Raw genomic sequence first — 22,362 nt, forward strand, 5'->3', positions numbered from 1 at the left:
CGGGGCGGGCACTCGGGCCCCGGGGCTCACCGTGGGCCCCTGCGTTTCAGACCATCTATAACGCCATCACCAACGGCACCCCCTGCGTGGTGGTGGAGGGCTCGGGCCGCGTGGCCGACGTCATCGCCCAGGTGGCCGGCCTGCCCATATCTGAGGTCACCATCTCCCGGATCCAGCAGAAGCTGAGTGTGTTCTTCCAGGAGGTGTTTGAGACCCTCACCGAGAGCAGGATTGCGGAATGGACCAAGAAGGTAGGCACACAGGCACCTGCTGGCTCCCAGATGCCCTTAGCCTGGAATCAGGACCAGGGCCTAGAAACAGAGACCCCACGGGCCTGGAGCGCGCATGGATGTGATCTTGGAAGAGCGGGGGGCTTTGTGCCAGGCGGGGGCCCTGGGTGGACGGAAAGCCCTCAACTGAGGCAGCACATTGTCCTGCCCAGGGGGAGGGCATGTCTTGAACCTCTGTCCCCAGAACTGCAGGCTGGACTGGGGAACGGACGGGGCTGACAGCACAGCTGTTTGGGAGCGAGGACTGCCTGGGTCGGGGGGCAGGAGGCGGCTGTTGAGCCCAGCGCAGGGCAGAGGTGTAGAGGGCGAGCTTCAGGCGGCGCGGGGGCTGCCGGGTGACGGCCACGGGATCTGGCGCAGCCTCCAAGCCTGGTGAACCCCAGGCCGCCCGGGCAGATTAATGGGGGCGTTTGAGCCCTGGCAAGGCAGGGGGGCAGGGGGACCGTGAGGCCACAGGGGCCTGAGCGCGGCTCCTGGGGGCCGTGGGGTGTCTGCGCGCCCCTCAGCCGGAGGCGTCGGCAGGCGTGAGCCCATCCCGAGGATTCGCAGGTCCGGTGAGCGTTCCAGGGGACCCCAGCCCCGGTCTCCGGGGTGTTTGGGAGACCCAGTCCCCGGGGGCAGGCTGGTTATACTGCCTGGAAGCGGGGAGCCTCAGGTCATCAGGACATCCTCGTGAGGACCGGGCACGGCCCTCATCTCAGGTGTCCTGCTGGTTCTCTCTCGCCCTTTGGTTCTGGGGTAATTGTAGGTCCGTAGAATAGTTGCAAAGGTAGTAGAGCGCTTCTGGCCAACCGTTACCCAGCCCGTCCCGAGGGTCACATCCCGCAGAGCTGCGGTCAGAACTGAGAGACGAGCCAAAGCTCGCACTGCTGCTTTTGACGTTGGTCTGCTAATGTCCTTTCTCCGCCCCGGGATCCAAATCAGACTCTACCACATTGCGTTTAGCCTTTTCCCTTTCATTATGCGCCCCCCTCCTTCCTCCTTCCTCCTTCCTTCCCCTCCCCCTCCTTCCTTCCTCTCCCCCTCCTTCCTTCCTCCCTACTTCCTTCTTTCCCTCCTTCCTTCCTTCCTTCCTTCCTTCCTTCCTTCCTTCCCTCCCTCCCTCCTCTCTCCCTCCCTCCCTCCTCCCTTTCTTCCTCCTTCCTCCTTCCTTCCTTCCCCTCCCCCTCCTTCCTCCCTCCCTCCCTTCCTTCTTTCTTCCTTCCCCTCCCCCTCCCTCCCTTTCTTCCTTCCTCCTTCCTCCTTCCTTCCCCTCCCCCTCCTTCCTTCCTCCCTACTTCCTTCCTTCCTTTCTTCCTCCCTCCCTCCTTCCTCCTTCCTTCCCCTCCCCCTCCTTCCTTCCTCCCTCCCTCCCTCCTTCTTTCTTCCTTCCTTCCTTCCCTCCCCTCCCCTCCCCCTCCTTCCTTCCTCCCTCCCTCCCTCCTCTCCTTCCCTCCCTCCTCCCTTTCTTCCTCCTTCCTTCCTTCCTCCTTCCTCCCTCCCTCCCTCCCTTCCTTCTTTCTTCCTTCCCCTCCCCCTCCCTCCCTCTCTTCCTTCCTTCCTCCTTCCTTCCTAAGCCTGACGCTATTTAGCCAGCCACCAGATTGCAAGGATTTTCTAGAACGTCACCACAAACATTGGAAGAGAGACTGGGGGCTCTGGGGGTGGGCGGGCAGGCAAGGTGAGGAAGAGGGGAGGAGTCTCAAGTTCAGCGGTGTCGGGCGTTCTGCAGACAGTCTCGTGGCGGGCGGAAGCCCTTACACTTGGGTGTGTTTCCTCCCGGCAGACCTCTCGCATACGTGGTGTATTTGGTCCTTACACGTCTTCGTCTTCACCGTGGGGAGGCGAGGTGGTGGCCTTGTGCCGGGGCGCTGGCTGTGTGTCCGGGGCGTCGATTCTGCGGGCGCCCCTCGAGGAGGCGGGGGGCCGCTCGTCACCCCAAACCTCACCTGGGCCGTGTCGGTTGCAGATCCAAGACATTGTGCGGAGGCGGCAGCTGCTGACCATCTTCCGGGAAGGCAAGGATGGCCAGCAGGACGTGGACGTGGCCATCCTGCAGGCCTTGCTGAAAGGTGAGGGTCGGGCAAGGTGGGGCGGAGGGAGAAGCGGAGGGGAGGTGCCTGGGGCCCCAAGCTTGGAGGCACCAAAAGACCCACCCCTGAGTCAGAGGCACCGGTCAGAGGGCAGCCGGGGGTGGGCCACGCCGGGCCCAGCTCACGGCCCCGCCAGGCAGGTGGGGGCCCGCAGCCGGGGCTGGGGGTTCGGGCTCCTTTCTCCGACTTAGCTTCCTCAGCGGAGCCCGAGTGCAGCCGCACGAGTGGTCCCTCCGCGGGCATCGCAGCCGCCCGTACAGTGTCGGGGAAGGAAGAAGGCCTTGGGAGGCCTGCTGCTGACCTGCGTGCTTGCTCATGTGCCGGCGCTCCCACGGCCCCTCCTGGGCGATAGAGCTCCCGCGGCGGCCGCCCCTGGGCCAGCCCCTGGCCTGCCCTCCGCCCCACACTCCCCTCTCCCTCCGATTCTGGGGGACGGCAGGTGCCCCGCCCCTCCCGCTGTGGACGACGTCCCGACGCCAGGAAGCCGGAAGCCGTCGTGCTGGCTCCTCACCCCCGAGGGACGCGGCCCAGGCGGAGCAGGGCGGCAGGAAGCTTTGCCGGGAGAGGGGGGCAAACCTGGGCTTGTTCGTGGCCTCCTCCTGACGGAAGGACTCGGGATGGCACGTGAAACCTCACGGAGCCAGTGAGACGGTTAAAACCAGGACCGGGGCTCTCATTTGAAGACCCCCGTCCGGGGAGACAGAAGAACCGGGAAGAGCCGGTTGAATAGACTCAGAGCAACTGTGCAGGAACCGGGACGCCACCAAGGACGCCGAAGGCCGGGAAGCCGCTGTGAAGATCCACGTGACCACAGGGGTTCGACCCTCCTGTTCACAGACGGGGCAGTGAGAGCGTCTGTCCCCTCCTTGCCTTCTTCCGTGAAGGGACCACGGAGCAGGAAGAGAGAATGCCCCGCTGCCACGTCTGGGAGGTGGTGACGAGGGGCCTGGGGCCCTGAGCGGGGGCATCCCTGCATAGCGCCGGGCGGGGCGGGGGGAGGGACCCCTGCTCACGGCCAGGACGGAGCCCAGCGCCTGTTCTCCGAGTTCAAGAGCAAGTGAACATAATGCCGTGAATCGTGGTTTCTCCTGGGTGCGGGGGGAGCTGAGCGGGGAGGGCGTGCGGGCCTCTGGGCTGTGGGAATGTTTCATTTCTCGTTCGGGGCGGTGTGGCCTTCGGCCAAAAGTCACGGTGCCTCCCACGTGTGCCGGGGGCGGGGCAGGTCCTGGGGGAGAACGAGGGCATATTTATTTCTGGAAGCCAACACAGTGTAATTGGTTGTTCAGGCGGTGGGCCTCTGGGAGAAAGTGGCTCTCTCTTTATTATGTGTGTAATATATGAAAACAATAGAAATACGTATATGGTTTTTCAATAACAATCCCCTTTAAAGGTTTATTTATTTTGAGAGAGAGACAGAGAGGGAGGGAGAGAGAGGGAGCGAGCAGCAGGGGCAGAGAGAAAAGGAGAGAGAGAGAATCCCAAGCAGGCTCTGTGCTGTCAGCTCAGAGCCTGATGGGGCTTCAACTCATGAACCGCGAGATCATGACCTGAGCCAAAACCAAGAGTCGGATGCTTAACCGACTGAGCCACCCGGGCACCCCAATGACAACCCCGTTTAAAAATCAACTTTATCGAGGTTATGGTTTAAAGAAGGTGACGTCCCCCATCCTGGGTTTACTGCCGGATGCATTTGAGCGGGTGCGTACCCTGCGTACTGATGCAATCCAGATACAGGACAGCTCCCCCCACCTCCAAGAGCTCCCTCGTGCCTCTGTGTGCCTTGGGTAACCATCTGTCTGCTTTCTGTCCTTGGAGACGGTTTTGCCTGTGCTAGAAACTCACAGAAATGGAATCATACACTCGGTGTTCTTTTGTGTCTTGCGTCGGCTCCGAGCAGCACGTTTGAGATTCTTCCGCGTGGGCGTGTGTCAGAGCTCTGTTCCTTTCTACCGCTGAGTGTTATTTCACTGCGCAAGGGTACGACCGCTCGCTTCTCCACCCGCCTGTCTCTGGACCCGAAGGCCGCCTCCGGTGTGGGGCTCCGATAAAAGCTGCAGTTTGTTCCCGTTTCTCTCGGGTCTGCATCTCGGGGAGTGGAATTATGGTTCTCTGTGGCACGGGCACGTTTATAAGAAACCGCCCAACTGTTTTCCAACAAGATGGCACCGCCTTCCCTCGTTGCCAGCCGTGGACGTGGGCTCTAGCTTTTCTGCGTCCTCACCGGCGCTTGGCAGGGTCAGCGTTTTAAACTGAAGCCGTCCTAGTGGGTGTGAAGTGACAGCTCGGGGTGGTTTGGCTCTGCGTCTCTCTGATGGCCGGTGACACGGCGCGTCTCTTCCTGGGCTTCTTGGCCGCGAGTTAGCATCCGGGGGACGTGCCTTTCAGATGGTCTGTCCGTGTTTGTTTGGTGGTTTGTCTTCTTAGTTTCGAGTTGCAGGAGCTCTTGAAATACTCTGATACAAATCCTTTGTTAGAGAGATGCCCTGGGGAGGTTTTCTCTTGGTTCCTGGCTCGCCTTCCGAGTTCCTTCAAGTTGTCTTTGACGAGCAGAAGGCTTACATTTTACTGGAGTTTCATCTGTCCGTTTTGTCCTGTCTGGTCCGTGTCCTTCGCACCCCAGGAAATCTTTAGCTGCTCTGTGGCTGCAGATCTTGTCTCGTGTTTCGCCGTGGAAAGTCTGCAGGCACCGCCTTTACGTGTAGGTGTCTGGGGCACATCTCAGCTTGGGTCTTGTGTGTGGTGTCAGGCGAGGGTCCAACTTCCCTTTTCACTTCCCCAAATAGCAGCCCATGCTTTAAGGTGTGAAACCCGCCAGGGAGAGCAGGAACCAGTTGGGAAAGCCGCTGTAGAGCCTGGGTGGGGCGGTGGTTCTGCAGTCAAGGTGAGAAAGGAAACTGACGGGATATGCAGTGGTGACTTCCGAGGGTTCGTGCGAACACGCCTGCCTTTCAGACACCCGTGTCTTCTGTAAGTGCTGGGGCCAAGGGGCTTGACCAGGAGGTGGGGGCGGGGATGAGCCAGAGTGAGGCCGAAACCCGGAGATTCCCCGATTCCAGCACTGAAAGGAAACGTGCTTTTCACAAAGGTGTGTGCGTGGGGGGGATTCCACCACTGGGCACACGGAGACACCGCGGTTGGTGACAAATCCCTCCCTGTGTGACATTATCAGATGGCAGGGAAGTGGCTCTGAGACCCAGATGGAAGCCTCCTGACACGAGTGCTCTTACCTGCAGCCTCTCGGAGCCATGACCACTTTGGCCACGAGAACTGGGACCACCAGCTGAAGTTAGCGGTGGCGTGGAACCGCGTGGACATCGCCCGGAGCGAGATCTTCACCGACGAGCGGCAGTGGAAGGTAGGGCTCCTGGGCTGCCCCGTGGAGGGCCTTGTTGGCCCCCGGGAGCAAGGCCAGGCCCCGGAGGGGGGCCTCTGCCCGACCCCAGCCCTTCCCCCGGTGGAGACAACGGCAGTCCCGTCTCCAGCGGCCTCGCCATCAGGGTGTGCGAGGCCTGCCCCCCACGGTGCTCTCTCTCAGCCTTCAGAGCTGCACCCCGTGATGACGGCCGCCCTCATCTCCAACAAGCCCGAATTCGTGAAGCTCTTCCTGGAGAACGGGGTGCGGCTGAAGGAGCTCGTCACATGGGACACCCTGCTCTACCTGTACCAGAACCTGGACCCCTCCTGCCTGTTCCACAGCAAGCTTCAGAAGGTGCTGGCCGACGAGCCGGAGCGGCCGGTCTGCGTGCCCCCCGCCCCCCGGGTGCAGATGCACCACGTGGCTCAGGTGCTCCGGGAGCTGCTGGGGGACTTCACGCAGCCGCTGTACCCCCGGCCCCGGACCGGCGACCGGCCGCGGCTCCTGCTTCCCGTGCCGAACATCAAGCTAAACGTGCGTGCTGGTGACGTGGCCCCAGCCCCACTTGGCCCGTGTGCTGGGCCGCTGCTATGTCCTTAGGGCTTCTTTTTAAAAGAAATTGTCCTTTATTTTTATTGGGAAAGAAATATGCTCCATTGTAGTCTGCCAGGGCCCCCATAAAAAAATACCACAGACCGGGCAGCTTAAACAACAGATATTTAGTCCCTCACGGTCTGGAGGCTGAAGTCTGGCCTCGAGGCATCGCGGGGCCGGTTTCTAGGGGGGCCTCTCTTTCTGGCTTGAGGACAGCCGCCTTTCTGCCACGTCCTCACGTGGTCTTCGCTCGGCATGCAGGCAGAGAGATACGGAGAGCAACGGCGTCCCTTCCCCCTCTTACAGGGACACAGGTCCCATCAGATCAGGGCCACAACCTATGACCTCATTCAACCTTAATCACCTCCAGATACGGTCACTTTAGGAGCTGGGGCTTCAATGTATGAACTTTGGGGACATGTTTTCATCCATTATTCTCCCTTTCTAAAAACTTCAGACAGTACAAAAGGTTATGCAGGGAAAATGATCTCCTTCGTGCCTTGTACCCCCCCGTCCTGGCCACCAGGTGAAATTGGATTTTCACGTGGTCAGGTCAGCAAGATTCCGCCACATCGCTGTGAGGTGCCCAGCATGTGCACTGCCACACAGGAGCACGGGAGAGATTGTTTTCTAGTCTCCGTCCGTGTTTGATGGGAATCTTGACTCATCTCGGTGTTAAGTGCGAGACTGGCTTCTGAATTTATGTTAGCAAGTATCCGTCTCCCAGTTCTTTAAGCTTTTTTAATGTTTCTTTTTGAGAGAGAGAGAGAGAGAGAGAGAGTGCGTGAGCAGGGGAGGGGCAGAGGGAGAGGGGGACAGAGGATCTGAAGCAGGCTCCAGGCTCGGAGCTGTCAGCATGGAGCCCGACACAGGCCTCAAACCCATACACCGTGAGAGCATTACTTGAGCCAAAGTCAGACACTTAACCAACTGAGCCACCCAGGCGCTCTGTTACCAAAACATTGTTAATCCTATTTTGATCTCAACTTGATTGCATTGTAACATGTGTTTACTATGATACTGGATTATGTTGCTGATATTTTCATGGTTTTTGCATCAGAATGTTTGCAGCTTTGATTGTGGTTTTATTTTTGGGGCTGTCTTTGTCAGGTTCTGGTATCAGCTTGATGTTGTCCTTGTGGAAACCCTTGGGAAATCTTCCTCATTTCTTTGCTCTGGAACAGTTTATGTGGCTGGAACTCCCTGTTCTTACAGATCAGCAGGCTCTCCTAGGAGTCCATCAGGGCTCAGTGCCTTTTTCAGTCGTAGCTCTGAGGATTTTCTCAGTTTCTTTTCTGATAATTGATCTGTTGAGCTTTTCTAGGTGTTCTAAGATTAGATTTGGGTTTTCCTCTTCTGCTAGAAAATTACCCGCTTCCTTGAGTTTTCAAATTCATCCATCGTCCCAGGTAGGCTATGCCTGACTCTGCAGAAAGACGTGGCTGTGGCTTGGTTTTGTATATTCACAGTTCTGCATTTCTTAATTCCAGCGTATTTAAGATGCCCCTTAAGAAGGTCAAAATTGGAAGCTACAGTTAACTGTGTCTACAACTTAATTTGTCGATTAAGTTTTTAAAAATACAAAGGTAAGCTTTTAGGAAATGTACAAAATGACTTGAAGAAAGTGGAATTTTGTGCTTGAAGTGGGAAGTTGTTCTCACCTCTGGTAATTATTTCCAGACCATCTGAGTAGGTGTTTACCTACTGACCAGCCAGGAAGCTGGATTCCCATGTGACTGTGTAAGTTGAGTGTGTCTGGGGGCAAGGGGCCCTCCTGCTCACAAGTAATCCTTGTCTGTTCAGCATCAGTTCCTTGTTGGTCTTCTCTGCAGGCGACACTGTAGGTTCCCTTGAGGAGCTCACTGCCACGAATCTATAACAGACTCTGTGTTGGAAGTTTACCTCACAGAGAAAGGCTGGATGCCGTCAGCTAAGATGGAGGAGACTAGAGGTGCCTGGTGTGTAACACGAGGCTACAGTTGTTGGCAAAGGACTTAGCTGGGTTTTCCACTTTCTGAGTGTTTCCACATGTCTCCAGAGTGATGGTCTTAAAACTCCAGTGTACATGAGATTGATCTAAAGTGTTGCTGAAGATGCAGGTTGTAGGGCTCACCCTCCAGGAACAGTGGTTCCAGAAAGGTGTGGAGCTGGGCTCAGGACCTGCATGTTCAGCAGGCACACCCAGGGATGCTGAAGCTAGTGGGGACCTAGGAGAGGTTCTGAATGTCCACTGCTCACCAGGTGCAGGGAGTGAGTCTCCGGTCCCTCTACAAGCGTTCGCCAGGCCACGTGGCCTTCACCATGGACCCAGTCCGTGATCTTCTCATTTGGGCCATCATCCAGAACCGTCGGGAGCTGGCAGAAATCATCTGGGCACAGGTAACCAGACCTGTTTCTCAGCACACACGGCTACATGTGGACTAGTGACGGGGCTTCAGCCAGGGAGTGTGGCCAGAAAGCCAGTGCCGACAGCAGGTGGAGGAGCACGTGGCCTTGGAGGGAGGGCGCTGGGCGTCCATGACCCCAGAAGAGACCCAGGGTGCCCAGTGGTGGAGAACAGAGAATTTGGCTCAGGCAAGGAAAGAATTTTAAGAAGCTGTGCTGCCCCCTGCCGTTCTGTCCAGGGGCTGAGCTCAGGGGGCACACACAGCTGGGAGGAGCCGCCCTCCATGGCCCACACGGGGGTTCCAGTGGGTCGGCACCTGTGCTGTGGCCGTCCTGTTCACTAGACAGTCTGGAGGCAAGTTACATCCCCAGAGGTGCTACATCTCTTTCCACTGACCGTTAGGGGTCTCAACAGAGACAGTCTGGTACTTAGATGGGGGAAGAGCCCCTTTCTGAGCCACCTGAGAACATCGGTCAGCAGCTCCCTTGCCACTGGGCCCGTGGGCAGCTTGGTGGTCATGACGGAGGACATGCCAGGTGGGGCCTGAAGCCAAGTGTTGTGGACCCAAGTCTCTCACACGTGGTTCTCCTTTACTTCAAGCAGATTCTCTTCTTAAAACAAAGTGTCATTTTTTTCTCAGAGAGGTCCCCTACCTCTCAGTGTTGGCCTTTCCAAATTGCTGTTGTGGAACCGGTCCCCTCCCCAGTGACGCCAGCAGAGTGGCATAGGTGGCTTCCTACCTGGTCTGTGGTTCTGGGGGTTTTGCCCTCTCCCAAAGTGTGTGGTGGGTCCGTGGTGGAGCTGGGCCTGACCGTGGCCTCAGGCGTGCTCTGTGGGGCAAAGTGGATGGGAGGCCCAGAGATTTCCAGGCTCTGCCACCGGCCCCTTGTCCTGGGCCAGTGCTGCCTTCTGACCAGGCAGTGCTTTGAGAGCTTTCCTTGAGATTTTCTTAACGTCCCTGGTGCCGCTGAGGCAGGGCGCCCAGAGCCTTGAGGGGTCTTGCGTGGACCCGGTCCCGTTTCTGCCCTTCAGCCCCATGCCGGGGGTTGACCAGATGCCCAGGGAGCGCTGAGACTCGTGCCTGATCAGGCCCGTGCTCCGGGTGGGCAAGCAGACCGCTCCCACTGGCCAGCGCGGGAGCCCGGGCCACCAGCTAAGGCTCACCTCTAGATCTGGGGTGACCCAAGTGATACAGACAGGAGCACAAGTAATCAGCTAGTGGCCCATGTGTCACGGGGCCTCTGTTCTCATCGCCCCTGGGCAGCGTATCTGGGGTTCCCGGGCTGGACCACCCAGGTTCTCACTGTGGCCTCCCTGGTGCCCAGAGCCAGGACTGCATTGCCGCGGCCTTGGCCTGCAGCAAGATCCTGAAGGAGCTGTCTAAGGAGGAGGAGGACACGGACAGCTTGGAGGAGATGCTGGCGCTCGCTGACGAGTATGAACACAGAGCCATCGGTGAGTCCACAGGTGGCGGCCTTGGACCACGGCTCCCCTCCTCGCATGTCACCCCAGGATCCTCGTCCCCGGCCTCCGCCCCCAGTTCTGCCCAGACCGTCTCATCGGCTGGGGCTGCTCCCTGACGCTGTGCCCCGGCATCGGGGACTAGGACCCTGCTGCCACGACACGATCTTCCTCGTCCCAGGGGTGTTCACCGAGTGCCACCGGAAGGATGAGGACCGAGCTCAGAAGCTGCTCACCCGCGTGTCGGAGGCCTGGGGCAAGACCACCTGCCTGCAGCTAGCCCTGGAGGCCAAGGACATGAAGTTCGTGTCTCACGGAGGCGTCCAGGTGAAGCGCTGCAGGCTTGCTTCCGGGAGGAGCTGTCCGTGGTGCTGCCGGTGCGGGTGCAGCCCCCGCTCACACAGAGGCACATGGGTCCCTGTGCTGCGGGGACCCGGGGACAGGCCTGGGCCTTGGTCCTGTGCTGCGGACCGACACACCCTCTCCACTCCCTTTGCAAGTCAGCAAACTGGTGCTAAGAGAGAGTGGGCGGGGGGTCCCCTACCTGGGAGCCTACAGTCCTCCACGCGGCCCCAGCCCTTACCTCCGGGAAAGACTGCCCGGCCCTGCTCACCCGAGCCTCTTCCTCCGCCGGAAGATGACGGGGCCCGTCCCGTGCTGCCCACCACGCTGCGTGGCTGGGGGCTCAGAGTGCCGTGCTTGGGGCAGGCAGGCGTGTGGCGCCGAGAAGACACATTGTTCACCCTCAGGGGTGGGGCACAGGGGGTGCCCACCGGCCTGAAGCTGCCTCCTCTGTCCACAGGCCTTTCTAACCAAGGTGTGGTGGGGCCAGCTCTGCGTGGACAACGGGCTCTGGCGGGTGATCGTGTGTATGCTGGCCTTCCCGTTGCTCTATACCGGCCTCATCTCCTTCAGGTGCCAGCCTGGCCGCTGGGCTGTAGGGGGAGGGAGGGGTGCAGGGCCCCAGACCTTCCTTCCCAAATGTGCTTGCTGGGGGCAGGTCACACCTGTCTTGGTGGCTGCTACCAGGTCCTACGGTGATAGAGAGGCATGCAGGCGGGAGGCAAGGGGGGAGGGGTCTCTCTGTGTGCTGAACACCTACCGTGCCAAGCACCAAAAATGGGCTGAGCACTGGCCCTGCCCTGAGCACCTCTCTGCACTGAGTGCTGGCCCTGCCCTGAGCACGCTCCCTGCCCTGAGCAACCCCCTGCACTGAGCACACCACAGCCCTGAGCACCCTGTCTGCACTGAGCACCCCTGCCCTAAGCACCCCTGCCCTAAGCACCACTTGCCATGAGCACCCCCTCTGCACTGAGCACACCCCTGCACTGAGCTGGCCCCTGCCCTGAGCACCCCCCTGCACTGAGCAGCCCCCGTGCACAGAGCTTCCCCTGCACTGAGCACCCCCCTGCCCTCAGCACTGGCTCTGCACTGAGCTCCCCCTGCACTGAGCACCCATCCTGCACTGAGCACACCCCTGCACTGAGCTGGCCCCTGCCCTGAGCACCCCCCTGCACTGAGCAGCCCCCGTGCACAGAGCTTCCCCTGCACTGAGCACCCCCCTGCCCTCAGCACTGGCTCTGCACTGAGCTCCCCCCTGCACTGAGCATCTCTGGGCCCAATATTTATTTTCAGTCCCGGTGGAACCAGAGACAGGTGCTCTCAGGGCCCTCCCCATGCGGGGCCTTGTGGTGGAGCCCCCATGTGGCTGTGTGTGGAGAGTCCGTGGGCTGCATGGATGCCCCCTGTGCCCAGGCCCGTCTCTGCCGTATGACAGGAACACACCAGCGCGGTGGCCCTGCTCCTTAGGGGAGGCGGAGGTCCTTTGGGCTCCAGGCCCCTCACAGCCCACCCCCCTCCCGTCTGCATCTGCCCTGCAGGGAGAGGAGGCTGCAGGCCGGGCCGGGTCTGCCCCGGGTCCGAGCCTTCTTCAATGCCCCCGTGGTCATCTTCCACCTCAACATCCTGTCCTACTTTGCCTTCCTCTGCCTGTTCGCCTATGTGCTCATGGTGGACTTCCAACCCACGCCCTCATGCTGCGAGTACCTCATTTACTTCTGGCTCTTCTCCCTCGTGTGCGAGGAGCTGCGGCAGGTGTGCCCGCCCAGCCCCCTTCCCCGCTTCCCTTGGGTCCCCAGCCCCCGCGGCCTGTCCACTGGTCCCCATCCCCACCCGCGTCCCCCGGCACCGGAACCCGCGGCTGGCTCACCTTCTCCGTAGGCCCACGGCGGGCTAACCGGGCACCTAGACGCTGCGGTCAGGGTCCGGGGTGGCATCAGAGTTCCCCGGGAGGCAAGTGCGGGAGGCGGCGCTGTCCAGCTGGCCTCCCCTCTGGCCGTGCCGCCTCCTGAAGTCCGACCCGCTCCCAGGGGGCAAAGCCCCAGATCGGAGGGTGGGTGTGACCTCCTCCCCGAGGGGGGCCGTCTGCCCCACCCATCCAGTTGCCGGGGACCGGGGCTGCCGTGGTCCTGCTTCTCTGGGTCTTCTGCGGAAGCAGGTGGACGGGGGACAGGAGGGGGTTGTCCCTGCCACACACGTTTGTGGACTGAGCAGGGTTGCGGTGGGTCGGATGGTGGGCTCAGGGCCGCCTGGCAACACCTCTGCCTGGGCTCCTCTCCCACTCTTCCTCGACCCAGGGTACCCGGGGACGGTGGGAATCTGTCCTCTTCCTGGCTAGCCTCACTCTCCAGGAAGGAGGGAGTGTTTTCATTGCTGCTGGTGAGGTTGGTGAAGACAGACCCCTAACCTCGTCCTCTCGCAGCTCTTCTATGACCCTGACGAGTTCGGGCTGATGAAGATGGCCCTCCTGTACTTCAGTGACTTCTGGAATAAACTGGATATCGGTGCCATCTTGCTGTTCATAGCAGGACTGACCTGCAGGTGAGCGGCCTGTCTTCTCTGCGGCTTCCCGTCTGCGGCTGCAGCCCGGCGGGCTCACGTCCCCTCTGGCCATGTCTGCTGTCTGTCTGGGGGACAAAATCTGCCCTGAGCAAAGGGGAAGTTGCCAGAGCTCCCGCCCCCTCAGAGGGCTGCGCACCTGCAGCCCAATGACTCCGCCTCCTGCTGGGGCCCCGCCCGCTCCCCTGCCCATTAGGACCACGGGTGTCCCTGCCTCAGTCCCTCTCTCCGTGAGGCAAGAGGGACCAGCCCAGCCATGCTGCTTCCCAAGAGGCCAGCATGGCCCACCTCCCCTGCCCAAGGCTGGGCTTCTGGACCTTTCCGGATAACACCTCCCTGGAGGCACTGCTCCATGAGCTCACACCCTGTTTTTAGTTCTCTGGGGTCCGGGGGCCTCCAGAGCACACGTGGGCTTGGTCAGGTGAGCGGGCAGCTGGGGACGGGCTCTGGGAGCGGTGAGCTCAGGGGTCCTTGATTCTGCCTGGGGGCCAGGCTCATACCAGCGTTGCTGTACCCCGGACGCATCATCCTCTCTCTGGACTTCATCATGTTCTGCCTGCGGCTGATGCACATTTTCACCATCAGTAAGACACTGGGGCCCAAGATCATCATCGTGAAGCGGATGGTAAGGGGATCAGGGGGTCCGGGTGCCAGTTGCAAGCGGGGTGCTCCAGGGCTTGAGCAAAGCACGTCCCTGCTTTGCCTTTGGGCTCCCAACCCCAGCATGCCCATCGCAGGTCTTTGCCTGTATGTCACCTCTTCCAGACAGCCTCCCCTGATCTCCACAGCTCATTCCCGACCCCTGTTACAGCTCCTATCACTCCCTCCGTGGGTCACAGTCATACCCAGCCCCTCCTACACATCATGCCCAGCACCCTATTAGGATGTGGGGGCATGCCAGGGCTGTGGCCCCAAGTGTCCCTGTCCAGGGTGACAGCAGCTCCTCCCACCACCGCAGAGCACATAGCCTGAGTATGGGGGGGCAGCGGGAGCGTGTGGGTGGGCGGCTGCAGCTGGTGCCACCCTGTCTCTGCAGATGAAGGACGTCTTCTTCTTCCTCTTCCTGTTGGCGGTGTGGGTGGTGTCTTTCGGGGTGGCCAAGCAGGCCATCCTCATCCACAACGAGAGCCGGGTGGACTGGATCTTCCGGGGGGTCGTCTACCAGTCGTACCTCACCATCTTCGGCCAGATGCCGGCCTATATCGACGGTAGGACACGGGTCCCTGACGGCTCCGGCAGGGGTGCCTGGAAAGCTCCCTGAAGGCTGGGAGGTGAGGGGCGGGGAGTGGGGTGGCTCCCCGGGTGCCCGTGTGGCAGGAGACCCAGTGCATGTGATGCTTAGTTGCGGCGGGGGGGGGGGGTTGGCATCAGCGGGGTGGGGGGAGCCTGGGCCGTGGCTGAGATCTGGGGTGGGCCGAGGGTGCGGCCTGGGGCTCTGACACCCCTGCCGGACACCACATGCTACCCTGTCCCTCCTCCTCCTCCTCCTCTAGACGGAGAGAATCCTTTCTGTACGCTGAGTTTTTTCTTTTCGACAGCTTCTTTGAGATAGAACACCTAATAGGAAAAGCTCACCTGTTTGAGGTGTGTGCTTCAGTGGTTTTCACCGTACTTACGGAATCGAATTTTAGAACATTTGCATCACCCCCCAAAGACACCCACCCCCCCTTAGCAGTCACTCCCCGTGTCCCCAGCCGTTGGCGACCTCTAATCTGCCTTCCCTCTAAACAGTCTGCCTCTGCTGGACATCTCGTATGAACTGCATGATGCAACGTGCGGTCTTTGCGTCTTGCTCTCTCTTAGCGTGACGTTTTCGAGACTCAGCCATATTGTAGCCTGCGTCAGCATTTAGTCCCCCTTTGCTGTTGTTAAACAATGTTCCATTGCACGGACAGGCCACATTTTGTTTCTGCATTTGTAAATCGGTGAGCTCCTGAGTTGTTTCTGCCTTCTGGCTGTTATGTATAACATTGCTCGGAACGGTTGTAACGGTGATGTTTCCAATTATGTGTCTGTGTGGACGTGTTTCCCTCCCGCTTGGATGAAGGTCAGGCAGTGGAATGTATGCCTGCTGGGTTGTGTGCTGTCTTTAACAGTTTGAGAAACGGCCACACTATTTTCTACAGCAGCTGCACCATGTCTCGCGTCCCCACCGCAACAATACAGGGCCCAGCGCTCCAGATTCGAGCGGGCTTGTCACTGTTGTCTTTCTTGCTTCTGGCCATCCCAGTGGGCACGAGACGCGTCTCATTTCCCTGATGGCAAATGTGCTCGTGTGCTCATGGAGCCGTTCGCGTGCCTTCTTTGGAGAAACGTCTGCTCCTATCGTTGGCCCATTTTTCAAGTGGGTTATTTTTCTTTCTTCCTGAGTTATACGGACGCCAGTCCCTTCTCGTACTTCTGACTTGCAAATATGTTCCGCCATGCTGCAGGCTGTCTTGTCCCTTTCTGGATGGTGTCCTTTGAAGCACCAGTTTTTAATTTTGGCGAAGTCCACCCCCCCAGTCGCTCTGGTCACTTGTGCTTTTGCTGTCATATCTCAGAACCCGCTGCCTGACCCAAGATCGTGACCATTTACGTGACCCAAGATCGTGACCATTTGCTGTCGTATCTCAGAACCCGCTGCCTGACCCAAGATCGTGACCATTTATGTGTTGTTATTCTAGAAGTTAGAATAACTTCTTACTTTTGGCCTTGGAGCTATTTAGGTTAATTTTGTAAACAGTGTGAGGCAGGGGTCACTCTTCTGCATGCAAATACCCAGTTTGTTGAAATCCCCATTGAATTGTCTTGGCCCCTTGTCAAAAACCAATGGACCATTAATGAAAGGGTTTATCTACAAACTCTCCATTCTGTTCCATTGATCTGTGTGTCTGCTCTTGGGCCAACACCACACAGCCTGGTGAGTGTCACTTTGCAGTAAGTTTTACGATTAGGACGTGTCAGGCCTTCAACTTTGCTCTCCTTTTTCAAGATTGCTTTGGCCTCCAGGTCCCTTGGGTCCACACACATTTTTGGATCAACCTCTCGATTTCTCCAAAAAGCATCCAGGACTTTGACGGTGAACGTGGGATGTCTTTCTCCTTATAGATCTTTAACTTCCTTCAACAAAATTTTGTAATTTTCCGGGTCTAAGCTACGCTGCTTTTGTTAAGTTTATTCCTAAGTGTTTTATTCTTTTTTCATATTGTTGTAAAGAGAATTGCCTTATTCATTTTATTTTTGGATTGTCTGTTGCTAAGGTATAGAAACACGCTGTACGTGGGGTGCCTGGGTGGCTCAGGTCATGATCTCGCAGTTCGTGAGTTCGAGCCCTGCGTCGGGCTCCGTGCTGACAGCTCAGAGCCTGGAGCTGCTTTGGATTCTGTGTCTCCCTCTCCCTCTGCCCCTCCCCCGCTTACGCGCTGTCTCTCTCTCTCTCTCTCTCAAAAATAAACATTAAAAAATTTTTTTTAAATACATTGTATTTGCACGTCGATCTTGCTGAGGTTCTTTATAGCACTACCAGTTTTTAGTGGATTCCCCGGGATTTGCTGTGCAGGAGATCATGTCTTCTGCAAATAGAGATATTTTCTCTTGTTCTTTCCCACCTGATACCTTTTACTTCTTGTTCTTGCTGAATTATCCTGGCTAGAACCTCTGGTGCAACATTGAATAGAAGTATCCAGGACAAACATCTCTTTGTGGTGCCTGATCTTAGAGGCGGGAGTTTTTTTCAGTCTCACTATTAAGTACGAAGTTCGCTGCGGGTTTTTGTAAACGTCCTTCATCTGGGTGAAGAAGCTCCCTCCCACCCCTAGTGTCTTGATTGCTTTCATTATAAAAGCGGGCACGACTCTGTCAAACGCTTTTCCTGCACCTGTTGAAATGTCTGCATGATTTTTTGTTCTTTATGCTACTAACACGGTGTGTTCGTTAACTGATTTTCAGATGTGAAACCGGTTCTGCCCTCCTGGGACAGACCTCACCCGGTCACGGTGTGTAACTCTATGTGATGCTGGATTCAGTTTGCTAGCGTTTTGTGGAGGATGTTTGCATCTATGTTCATAAAGGGCATTGGTCTGTGGTTTCGTTTCTTGTAATGTTTTTGTCTGGTTTTGGTATCAGGGTGACACTGGCCTCCTAGCACGAGTTAGCAGTGTTTCCTTCTCTCACTATTTTGGAACACTTTGTGAAGGATTGGTTTGAATTCTTCAAACATTCAGGAGAATTCACGAGTGAAGCCACCTGGGCCTGAACTTTTCTTTGTGTGAAGTTCTAAAATTATTACTTCTGTCTCTTTCCTTGTTCCAGGTCTGTCTGGATTTCCCGTTTCTTCCTCAGTCCCCTGAGGTGCCTTGCCTCTTTCTAGGACTTTTTGTCCATTTTTTCTACACCATCTACTTTGTTAGCACACAATTTTGTAGTATTTCCTTACAGTTCTTTTTATTTCTGTAGGGTTGGTGGTGATGTTCTCTCTTCCGTTTATAACTTTAGCAATTTGAACCTGTTTTCCCCCTTGATCAGTCTAGGTAAAGGGCTGTAATTTTGTTGGTCTTTTCCAAGAACCAGATTTTGGTTTGATTTTCTTTATTGCTTTTGTATTCTCCATTTCACTTATTTGCATTCTGATCTTTATTATTTCCTTCCTTCTGCTTGCTCTGGGTTCAGTCTGCTTTTCTTTTGTCTTAGTTGGCTAAAGTGGAAGGTTGTGTTACTGGGGTGCCTGGGTGGCTGAGTCGGTTAAGTGGCCGACTCTTGATTTTGGCTCAGGTCATGATCTCATGGTTCATGAGATCAAGCCCTGTGTCGGGCTCCGTGTGGATAGGGTGGAGCCTGCTTGGGATTCTCTCTCTTCCTCTCTCTCTGCCCCTCCCTTGCTTGAACTCTCTCTCTCTTTCAAAAAGTGGTAGATTATGTTATTGATTTGAGCTCTTCTTTTTTAAAAACATTTTTAAGTGTTCTTATTTATTTTTGAGAGAGAGAGAGAGCGCGCAGGGGAGGGGCAGAGAGAGAGGGAGACACAATCTGAATCCAGGCTCTGAGCTGTCAGCACAGAGCTGGGCATGGGGCTCGAACTCATGAACTGTGAAACCATGACCTGAGCCAAAGTTGGACATTTAACGACTGAGCCACCCAGGCACCCCTCTTTCTTCTTTTTCATAGCACCTTCTTGTAGGGGACTGACAACTGGGCGCAGGGCAGCAGGATACTGACTTGCAGTTTTAAAAAATTAGTGCATGCTCATTGTTGACAATTTTAAATCCAAGTAAGTATAAAGAATAATGTCCATAATCCCACTTCCGGGTGTTAACCATCATTAATAACTGCCACTTAGTGTGTTTTGTGAGAGTTTTTTTTTTTAAGTTTATTTATTTATTTATTTTTTAATTTTTTTTTCAACGTTTTTTATTTATTTTTGGGACAGAGAGAGACAGAGCATGAACGGGGGAGGGGCAGAGAGAGAGGGAGACACAGAATCGGAAACAGGCTCCAGGCTCTGAGCCATCAGCCCAGAGCCCGACGCGGGGCTCGAACTCACGGACCGCGAGATCGTGACCTGGCTGATGTCGGACGCTTAACCGACTGCGCCACCCAGGCGCCCCTTAAGTTTATTTATTTTGAGGCAGGGAGGGGCAGAGAGGGAGAGAGAGCATCCCAAGCAGGCTCCACGCTGTCAGTGCAGAGCCTGACGTGGGGCTTGATCCCACAACCCTGAGATCATGGCCTGAGCCAAAATCAAGAGTTGGATGCTTAACCAACTGAACCACCCAGGTGCCCCTTGGAGGGTTTGTTTTTTTTTAATGTACAAGCTGGACATGTTTTGTTGAATATGCCCTTCACTTTATTACAAACGTGGGACTACATTTCTGTTTGTAATCACCTGTTGGGTATGGGTACATTACCTGTGCCACAATTTTCCTTTCCTCTGCCTCCCTTCTTTTCCTGAGAGCTGTTCATTTACTCCGCTTGAATTCTGTCCACGGCAGTGGGCTCCCTGTGGTTGGGGGCTGTGTCTCAATGGTGACAGCCCCTCCCCCTTCCCATCCCCCGGCCCTGCCCCGGGCCCAGGAAGTGGCCTGGAGGGGACATCTGGGTGCTGGGTGGGCGTATGTGCCTGAGGTGGGACTACAGGTCTGGCTCCTCACTTCCCTCGCCCGCGGAGGACGCTTGGGGGTAGACAGATGCCTCTCTCTGGACCTGAGCTGACAGCTGAGGTCACCCCGTTGTGCAGGTGTCCAGGCCTTGAGGACGCCCATTGCCGAGGGGCTCGGGCTCTGGTGACTGTCTTTGTTCCCTGTGCCCCCCCCCCCCCCCCCGCCAGGTGTGAACTTCAGCCTGGACCAGTGCAGCCCCAACGGCACAGATCCCTACAAGCCCAAGTGCCCGGAGAGCGATGCCGTCCGGCACGAGCCTGCCTTCCCCGAGTGGCTGACGGTCATCCTGCTCTGCCTGTACCTGCTCTTCACCAACATCCTGCTGCTGAACCTCCTCATCGCCATGTTCAAGTGAGGGCCCCGGGCAGCGCGGTGGGCGGGTCTTTCTCGCCCCCGGAGAGCGCGGTGGGCGGGTCCTTCCTGCCCCTGGGCAGCGTGGTGGGCGGGTCCTTCTCGCGCTCGGAGAGCGCGGTGGGCGGGTCCTTCTCGCCCCCGGAGAGCGCGGTGGGCGGGTCCTTCCTGCCCCTGGGCAGCGTGGTGGGCGGGTCCTTCTCGCCCCCGGAGAGCGCGGTGGGCGGGTCCTTCCTGCCCCTGGGCAGCGTGGTGGGCGGGTCCTTCTCGCCCTCGGAGAGCGCGGTGGGCGGGTCTTTCTCGCCCCCCGGAGAGCGCGGTGGGCGGGTCCTTCCTGCCCCTGGGCAGCGCGGTGGGCGGGTCCTTCTCGCGCTCGGAGAGCGCGGTGGGCGGGTCCTTCCTGCCCCTGGGCAGCGCGGTGGGCGGGTCCTTCTCGCCCCCCGGAGAGCGCGGTGGGCGGGTCCTTCTCGCAGCGCCGGCCGGGTCTCCTGTAACCCGCGCTCTCCTTGCCTCCCGCCAGCTACACATTCCAGCAGGTCCAGGAGCACACGGACCAGATCTGGAAGTTCCAGCGTCACGACCTGATAGAGGAGTACCAGGGCAGGCCCCCCGCGCCGCCCCCCTTCATCCTCCTCAGCCACCTGCACCTCTTCATCAAGAGGGTGGTCCTGAAGATCCCCGCCAGGCGGCGCAAGCAGCTCAGTAAGGCCGCCTGCGCCGTCCCCGGGGGCGCGCTCCGCTGGCTTGGGGTGCGGTCGGGGGGCCGGTGGGTGAGCGTGGCTGCTCCTTCTAGAACCCTGTTGGCTCAGCAGGCGTGCAGACCCTCGGACGGGCGTGGGGCGGGGTCCTCCCCGTCAGGGCCCCTCCCCGCCAGAGCCTCCCGTGTCCCCTGCACGCGGCGTTCAGGCCCCTCTGTCCGCCCCCCTGCGCCCGCAGAGAGCAAGCTGGAGAAGAACGAGGAGGCCGCCCTTCTGTCCTGGGAGATCTACCTGAAAGAGAGCTACCTGCAGAACCAGCAGTACCAGCAGAAGCAGAGGCCGGAGCAGAAGATTCAAGACATTGGCAATAAGTACAGGAGGCCGGGGCAGCCCAGGGGCGCGCGAAACCCCCACGGCCCCAAGTTGCACCGGGGACACGGCCCACCTGGGGGAGAGGCCCGGGCACTGCTCCTGGGGTGGGAAGCTTGTGTCCTCCAGCTGACCCGTGGCTCCCCCCTTGGGAAGCCCGGATCTCGAGGGGTGGGGAGGAGGGTGAAGGCTGCACCAGCACTGGGGGCAGGGCTGACCCTTGACCTCCTTAGGAGGCAGGGGTGGGGGGAACTGGTCCTGCTGGCCCTGTGTCTCTCCCTGGGCCAGGAGAGGAGGGGACACGTGCCATGTGGCTATGGCAGCTCCTGGCCCTGGTGCAGTCCCGTGGGCTGTGCAGGGAGAGGGGCGTCCTGCCGCCTGGTGGGGGCGGGGGGGGGGGGAGACAGCCAGCGGACAGGCTCCCTGCAGGCAGGCGAGCACCCTCTCCTCAGAGCTGTGCACCTGCCTTGCTGGGTGTCTCTCAGCTCATCCGTGGGCTGGAGCCAATGATGGCAGCCATCGCCTGGCACGGCTTCCAGAGCATGCCGGAGGGAGGGCACATGGAGAGCGGGTGCTTGTCTCGCTGGAGACGCAGGGGGTCATGCTGCTCTGCACCAGCCACCTACCTGCTCTCCCTGGTCGGGTGAGGGCTCCGAGGCCCAGGGAGGCAGCATGGCCTGTGCGGCCCCACAGCCCCCGGGGCTGAGCTGAGCTGACCCCCACATGCACCTACAAAGGGGGTGGGGGTGGGAGTTTGTTGGTGATGAGGTGGGGTCTCCGACAAGCTTGTCATGGGGACTGAGTCACAGGGGTCCAAAGCCACCCCGTCACCTTCTCTCCAGTAACCACACAGCATATCCGCAGGCTGACTTGGGGAACACGGCAGGAAGCGGTTCCGTGGCTTTTGTGGGATTAGGGAACACGTGGTGAAGGGGGGAGTAAACTGCCCCCCCCCCCCAGAACTGTTCACAGCGGGTCCTGGGCCCAGCTCAGCACTCACTGGTCACTGAAGGGGCTGCTGACTTTGTTACTACGAGCGTTCTCTGAAGGTGCCTTTGAAGGGAGAAATAGGAAACGCCGGGCACAGCCAGGCAGGAGAGTCTGAGCGGCGTTCGGCCGTGGGATCCCTTGCCTATACACTTGGCAGCCAAAGTTGGGTGACGTCCCCATGTGGTAGCAAAATAAGACAAACCCAAACAGACGTTCCCCAAACAGCGGCACTGCCCATCCCCCGAACCCATCGGTGCCCAGAAGCAGCTTTGATCTTTGCACTTGGCTGTCTAGCGGCCTGTCAGCACATCAGAGGGAGGACTGCTCATCCCTGTGTGACTCCCAGCGATGCTCCCACGGCTGGCAGTGTGGCTGTGTGAGCTGGGGGCGTCCACTTGATGGAAGATCTTCCCCTTCGGGGCCGTGGGCAGTGTTCCTTCTATACAGAAACGGGTTATAAATACTTTCAGATTCAGGGGAAGGTGCCTGAAGTTAAGGGGTCCCGGGTAGGGACTCGCACCTACAGACTAGCGTTGTGTATCCTCGACATCCAGGCCCCTGGGGCCGGCCCGGCTGGGCTCAGCTGGGTGTTCTTTCAGGGTCAGCACCATGGTGGACCTGCTGGAAATGGAAAGTCTGAAGCAGAGACTGGCCTCCCTGGAGGAGCAGGTGAGTTCCAGGCCAGCGCCTCTGTTTCCGGGTCATGAATCTGCCTGGCCGGGGCACCGCTCTGGTGCAGGGGCTTCGAGGATGAGCACGCT

The 22,362-nt window shown here is 58.4% G+C and overlaps 1 protein-coding gene across 18 annotated transcripts in view; it reads left to right on the forward strand.

Moving 5' to 3' along the window:
• TRPM2 (transient receptor potential cation channel subfamily M member 2) overlaps positions 1 to 22,362 on the forward strand; it is a 54,620-nt gene that overhangs the window by 20,727 nt on the left and 11,531 nt on the right. For all 18 annotated transcript variants that reach the window (XR_003971640.1, XR_004344115.1, XR_003971641.1 and 15 more), the window contains 16 exons: positions 51 to 251; positions 2,239 to 2,341; positions 5,596 to 5,717; positions 5,898 to 6,251; positions 8,553 to 8,690; positions 10,023 to 10,152; positions 10,340 to 10,485; positions 10,961 to 11,073; positions 12,039 to 12,252; positions 12,920 to 13,038; positions 13,549 to 13,681; positions 14,093 to 14,264; positions 19,361 to 19,544; positions 20,065 to 20,246; positions 20,481 to 20,613; positions 22,201 to 22,270. Coding sequence is in view for 15 of the 18 variants with exons in the window: in XM_030328758.1 (XP_030184618.1) it covers positions 51 to 251; positions 2,239 to 2,341; positions 5,596 to 5,717; positions 5,898 to 6,251; positions 8,553 to 8,690; positions 10,023 to 10,152; positions 10,340 to 10,485; positions 10,961 to 11,073; positions 12,039 to 12,252; positions 12,920 to 13,038; positions 13,549 to 13,681; positions 14,093 to 14,264; positions 19,361 to 19,544; positions 20,065 to 20,246; positions 20,481 to 20,613; positions 22,201 to 22,270 (2,514 nt within the window). In the remaining 3 variants the exon portion in view is untranslated. The remainder of the gene's footprint in view (positions 1 to 50; positions 252 to 2,238; positions 2,342 to 5,595; positions 5,718 to 5,897; positions 6,252 to 8,552; positions 8,691 to 10,022; positions 10,153 to 10,339; positions 10,486 to 10,960; positions 11,074 to 12,038; positions 12,253 to 12,919; positions 13,039 to 13,548; positions 13,682 to 14,092; positions 14,265 to 19,360; positions 19,545 to 20,064; positions 20,247 to 20,480; positions 20,614 to 22,200; positions 22,271 to 22,362) is intronic.

Source organism: Lynx canadensis, chromosome C2 (assembly GCF_007474595.2).
Source record: "Lynx canadensis isolate LIC74 chromosome C2, mLynCan4.pri.v2, whole genome shotgun sequence".
NCBI lineage: Eukaryota > Metazoa > Chordata > Mammalia > Carnivora > Felidae > Lynx > Lynx canadensis.